Genomic DNA, 6775 nt, shown 5'->3' on the forward strand with positions numbered 1-6775 from the left:
TGTATATGCTTGTGTGCATTCTGATTGACAGTTGCATTTGTGTGCACACATGTGTGCACAGGTATCTGACTCACAGCCTGACTCTTCCTGAGTTAGACCTAACCTGGCCCTGCTATAACCCATGGACACCAAGTTATAGGCCTCTTGCCTGTGATTAGGGACTCCTGATTCATGCCTGTGATCGTAAGTACTTGCATGACAGCTGAGCATTGGAAGTGACATTGTAGGCTCTGGTGCTGGACAGAAGGAGGAGCCAAGGTCAGGTGAGAGAAGGGTCACACCTCTTCTCAGCAGCATGTGAGGACATGTGAGCTTTGTCTGTGTGTGCACATGTGAGGTTTGTCTATGCATGACACACTGCTGTGAGAAAGAACCTGTATTGTTCGGTTTTCTCTGTATATTGGCCTATTGTGTGACCATGTACACAGCATTGTGGTTTACCATGTACACACTATGCTGTGGTGGTTTAATGAGTGCACCTGTTACTGAATAGGCTAACCTGGCCCACACTGATGGCCTTCCCCCAGGAGGGAGATGGGTCAGAAGGGCAGAAGCATGCCCTCATTTTTAATAAGAGGGTGTGTGCTGCTTGTGTATAGCTAGGTGTGCATATGTACTGTTCATGTGTGTTTCTTGTGAGATTTTTTCTTTTTGGCCTTCTGTGTTTTGGTGACACGTGTGTAGTGTTAGTGTATATGTGGTGAGCTGCTTACTGGGTGTGTCATGAGTCAGGTGTGTTGATGTGCATTGTGAGTGTCTTTGCAGGTGATTGGGCCTTCAATGTGTGTTCTGTATGTCTCATTTGTGTATTTCTGATGACTTGTATGCATGTGCATGTATGTTTATAAGCTCTCCTTCCCTTATGGTGGCAACTTCGTAACAGGTAAGCAATATTCACAAATCAGCACTGTGTGTGTGTGATCTGTATCAATGACCTCAATTTTTCTTTCAGTGTCCTCATCCTGAGGCACTGTTAGCTGAGAGAACCAAACTCCAAAACATGTCCTGTGTCTGGAAATGAACCTGCTGTCATATTCATGTACCTGAGTGTGACTGAATTGCAAATCAGAATTTGCAACACTTTATTTTTACTTAACATTCCAAGCAGAAGAAAATCCAGGCATCCAGCTGTGAGAAGTTATTGGGCCGAATGACCTTCAAATAGTGGTGACCTTGGAAAGTTATTTAAATCCTTGGCCTCAGTTTACATCTATAAAATGGAAAGAATTACACTTCCTCTGAATCTTAGAGAGGTCTTCAGTAATTGTTTATTGTATAAAATTTGGATGTATTGGAGTATTTTTCTCACTTGATATGTATATAAAAGTGAAGGAACAAAATTAGGAGACTGAGAAAATTTTGTACAAATTTGAGTCCTTACAGCTCTAAAATAATATATTGTGCTTGGCTCCCTAGGCAACAAGTTGGAAGTTTCCATGTGAAGTGGTTTAGAGCATGGGTGCTGATTAAATGGATACATTACACTGAACCTCATGTAGCAGCTAACACTTGGTAATTGTAATGTATAGAAAATGATAACACATATATGTCAGTCATACAAATACTCAGTCATTTATATATTACATATTGCAAGTAATATAAACACAGATACACACAACTATGTACCATTCTGCCTGCCACTGTACTGCTCTGTGTCCACAGAGTTTGTATCACTTATGTTTCTATTTCTTAATAGCTGAAATAAGAGAAAGACCACGAATTCTTACTGCAGCTGTGAAGTGGTTGTATTATCAGGGAATGTAAGGCTGATGAGTGGATATAACTAGGGAACACCAGTGAAGTACTCACTCCAGTACCCAAATATTCATCAAAATGTTCAGCACTGTTATGAAAGACAGTTTGTGGACTTTTCTGGTTTCAGAGCTATAGTGGCATCAAGTGGCTTTAAAAGGGCACCAGTTCCTAGAGTGTCCCTGAAGTTACAGTTGTAGGTCAATGGGACTTGGCAAGATCACAGGCAGAGTGTCACGTTGTTCCAACATCTCCGCAGCACTGGAGTCTCATATTTACTTAAGGCAGACACAATTCATCCCAGTTTTCAGAGCTCATTTTCCAACTCTCCTGCAGTGAATTGTATATTCACCAGACCAGTGAACAAATTGTCCCTCCATGGTCACTGAGATGTAAACTCCTAGAAATGGGCACCTTGCTTTTCTTGTTCACTGTAGCATCTGAGTCCTTAGTAGAGGTCCCCACACAGTCTCTATGTTCAATAAGTAATGGCTGAATGAAATGGTAAACACCTCCTGCTTCTGTGCAGTGAGGTCTTGTTGGCTGCTTTTTGGGTTCAATGTTTTCCTGGAAGGAGACTGGGTAACAGCAGAGATGCATACATTTAATAGTACAAAAAATTAATAAGGTTATAGATAAAATTTCATGACTTTCTTAGAAAATTACAGTATGAGATGTGATGGTTCTGGTTATATTTCCAGGATTCTGAGAGTCCCAAACCTTCCTCATGTCCAGCAGAGAGATGAGCAGCATGAGGCCTGAGAACCTGAGCAGCATGTCTGAATTCCTCCTCCTGGGGCTCCCCATCCCTCCAGGGCAGCAGGGCCTGTTCTTTGCCCTGTTCCTGGGCATGTACCTGACCACAGTGCTGGGCAACCTGCTCATCATCCTGCTCATCAGGCTGGACTCCCACCTGCACACGCCCATGTACTTCTTCCTCAGCCACTTGGCCTTCTCTGACATTTCTCTGTCATCTGTCACTGTTCCTAAGATGCTAATGAATATGCACACACAGCAACAATCCATTCCCTATGAGGGATGCATTTCTCAGTTGTATTTTTTCACAGTTTTTGGTTGTCTTGACAATTTCCTTCTGGCAGTGATGGCATATGACAGGTATGTGGCCATCTGTCACCCTCTTCACTACACCACCATTGTGAAGGAGGAGTTGTGTGTGCTGCTGGTGGCTGGATCCTGGATCCTCTCCTGTGGCAATGCCCTCTTGCACACCATCCTCTTGGTCCAACTGTCCTTCTGTGCCAACAATGTCATCAACCACTTCTTCTGTGAACTCACTGTGCTCCTGAAGCTCAGCTGCTCAGACATCTCCCTCATTGAGCTGGTCCTCTTTGCTGAGGGAGGAGTGTTTTCTGTCCTGCCTTTGGCTATTATTTTTGGCTCCTATATCCATATAGGAACCATCATCCTGAAGGCTCCCTCCACTAAGAGACTCTTGAAAGCCTTTTCTACCTGTGGCTCCCATCTCTTTGTGGTTTCTTTATTTTATGGGACACTTGTAGGTGTTTACTTACTGTCCTCATCATGGGATTCCAAAAACATAATTGCCTCAGTCATGTATACAGTAGTTACCCCCATGCTGAACCTGTTCATCTACAGCCTGAGGAACAGAGATATGAAGCAGGCCTTAGAATGTTTGTCAACTGGGTTAAAGAGTTAATATGTCAATGAGGTCATCTTGGTACTTGGATTGTTTATAATTCTTTATTCCTAAATGATATATTTAACTTGTTCATTATCTTTCATAAGGTATCTGCAAAATCTTTTGCAAAATCTGTTGCACAATTTTAACAATGAATTTGCCTTTCTCTCCACTGAGATATGTCAGCTTTTGCATATATATTTTTTTACTGTTTTATAAAGACATACTGATTTAGCATCATGCTCTGCTACTAATGAACTTACATTTTTTTGAACTGAATTTATGCTGGCTTTTGTCAGCTTCAGGTTCATTGCGCACATGTCCTCCCAACTCACATTCAATGAATCATGCCTGCTGACTGCAATCAGCCATGATCAGAATAATTATACTATGAAAATTCACATGTGCTACAAAGTAAATCTTTTTCTTCCTTTTTTTAATATTTAGTGAGGCCAATTTATTTATTTTTCTTAAAGATTTTATTTATTTATCTTTAGAGGGGAAAGGAAGGAGAGAAATATCAATATATGGTTGCCTCTTATGAGTCCCCTTCTGGGAACTGGCCTGCAACACAAGCATGTGCCCTGACTGGGAATCAAACCATGATTGCGTGGTTCATAGGCCCAAGCTCAATCCACTGAACTACATCAGCCAAGGCCAAAGCAAATCTTTTAAGCAAGGAGAGACTGGCTTTTTAAAAATGCACTTAAAGCACACTACTTCCTATAAAATTAGGAGATATTTCTAGCAATGCATCCTGTATTGATACCTCTTCTATTTCTCATATTAATATTGATACTTTATAACTGTAGACATAGAGGCATCTATAGATATAGATATAGGTATTACTATAGTATATCTACTAAGATGCAGCTTTTCTCATGTGCACTTGTACATAACATTCTTTTCCATCACTTTAGACTTTTCTGTGTCCAAATTGTCAGTGAGGTGTTCTTTTGTCAATGGTGTATGTAAAGTTAGATTTCGTTCTTTTATGTACAGCAACAATTGTTATTTCTGGAGATATTTATCTATGGACATCTAAAGTAATAATGTATTTGAATTTCTCTTTCCCTACAACTTTGGGATACACCTATTTTCACATTTATTCTCTCTTGTCTTCCTCCTTTTGATTAATTATATATATTTTGATATTCCATTACCCCTCTACTATCTTATTTATCATACATTGTTATTATTTTATAATTCTTTTCTGTGCTGTATGCCGAGATTAATTCTTACTTCCCTCTTAGTTTGTAAGTAAAGGTTAATATACAAAACATGATATTGACCACTTTAGCCTTCTATTATACACATGTGTGTGGCATTTACAAGACTCATCACCAATATCTTACTTTAGGACCCCTAGGAAAAACTCTACAGAGCATCAATGAAACTCAGTAATTTGCAACTGTGCAAAAACAAAAACACAGATATCTATGAATCAATATGGAGAAGCATCTGGATATAAATAGCAACAAGCAATGTGCCAAAGGGAACTCAGAGCACTGAAATTTTTGTAAAAATTAAGAAGAAATAAAATACACATATGTCTGCCCACTTGAATAAAAAAAAACCCACAGGAAGTATAAATCAGAAACTAATGAGGTGGTTTACCGAGAGAAAGTGGACAGAAGAGATGAGAGATGAGTATAATCATTACTGTAGTTATGACCATGTTGGGTTTCAAGGTGCATAAGGCAAAATAGAATCAAGAAGACAAAAGAAACTAACTGTATCTTAAATTAATACCATAATTAGACTAAAGAGGGAAATAATGTAAGTATTGTAGTAATTCTTAAACCTTTAATTTTGTCTATATATTCTCACAATAAAACAAAAAAGAGAAACTGGAAACAAAGTCTAAAGCTGTAGTTAGTGTGTCATTAACAGTGTCATGTATGAGTATTTCAATTATGAACTACTTCGCATGTGTCCAAACATTCAGCAAATAAGTAAACACTGAGGATACCTCTGACGTCTCTTTCTTGTCTGTCACTGACCCTAAAATGCTGATGACCATGCAGACTCATCCCTTCTTCATTCCCTACCCAAGTTTATTTCTCAGTTGTATTTTTTGGTTGTCTTGATAATTTTCTTCTGGCAGTGATGGCATATGACAGGTATGTGGCCATCTGCCACCCTCTACACTACATCAATATCATGAATGAGTGGCTGTGTACACTGCTTGTGGCTGGTTCCTAGATTACCTCCCGTGGCAGTACCATTGCACGCCCCCTCCTTGCCCAATGTCCGTCTGTGCTGACAACATCATTCCCCACTTTTTCTGTCATCTCTCCATTCCACTCAAGCTGTCCTTGAGTTGGTCATATTCACTGAAGGGGATTGTCAAAGATGATTGTCATTTTTCCAGTGAGTGGCATCCTGCTTTTTTATGGCCACATTGGAGCCTCTATCCTGAGGGTCCCTCTACCAAAGAGACTGCAAAGTCTTGTGCACATGTGGTTTTCACCTGTCTCTGGTGCCTCTCTTCTATGGGATAATTTTGGTTCTGTACCTTTCCTCATGAAGCAACTCCACTGACAAGGACATGGTTGTCCCTCTGATGTACACAGTAGTCCCCCTCCGTGTTAAACCCCTTCATCTACAGCCTGAGAAACAGAGACATGAAAATTGGCTCTGCAACTATTTTCAGAAAAAGTATCCTTTTTGCCAAGTTAGAATCACCTAATTGTATTCTTATTTCACACTGTGAACCTAGTCAGACATCCTGAGAAATGGCCTGTTGACCACCTGTGTCTCTAACATGCTCCCAACTGTCCTTACTGGATCTACTCCCTTTCACTTTACTCATATTTGTTGTCCTTTTATTCTTCCATAATCCAAAATACGGCATTTCCTACAACACAAGTGCAACTTGCAGTCTTCAAACTCTGTATTAGTCAGGCATGGCCTGATCACCCTAAACAGCTCACACTGTTGTGTTCTGTTGCTGAGAAGAATGAAAGACTTGCTGAGATCAAAAAGCACACCAACCACCTTTCTCCAAAGGCAAATGGCACCTGCATTGTATGCTTCCTTCTAGAAGATAAAACCACTTTAGCCTCAGACTAAGATTACAAGTGTGAAATGTGGCTGAGTTTCTGACTGCTGGGTGGCAGAGGGCAGAATTCCCAAAGTCCCTCACTTTTCCTAAAATGAAGTGAACAATGGCCCTTCAAGCAAAGCCAGTTTAAGTTTTGTGCAATATCGTTTTGATAGGTTAAAAAAAACCCTCCTTAGGAAAAGGTAATATAACTTTAATCATAACTCAGTTTCTGTTTGTTTAAGAAAACGAGATATAAATCACGTATTTCCCCTTTCTTATCTATTGTTTCCCCAAACTGGAAATATCCAGCCATG

At 40.0% G+C, this 6775-nt stretch overlaps 1 protein-coding gene across 1 annotated transcript; it reads left to right on the forward strand.

Annotated features, from left to right (window-relative positions):
* Positions 1 to 2503: 2503 nt before the first annotated feature.
* On the forward strand, positions 2504 to 3430 carry LOC118987883 (olfactory receptor 1J4-like). The gene has a single exon (XM_037047232.1). It carries the CDS (start codon positions 2504 to 2506, stop codon positions 3428 to 3430), a length of 927 nt encoding a protein of 308 aa, XP_036903127.1.
* Positions 3431 to 6775: the final 3345 nt, after the last annotated feature.

Source organism: Sturnira hondurensis, unplaced genomic scaffold, assembly GCF_014824575.4.
Source record: "Sturnira hondurensis isolate 20B ecotype Veracruz unplaced genomic scaffold, ASM1482457v3 Scaffold0005354, whole genome shotgun sequence".
NCBI classification, from domain to species: Eukaryota; Metazoa; Chordata; class Mammalia; order Chiroptera; family Phyllostomidae; genus Sturnira; species Sturnira hondurensis.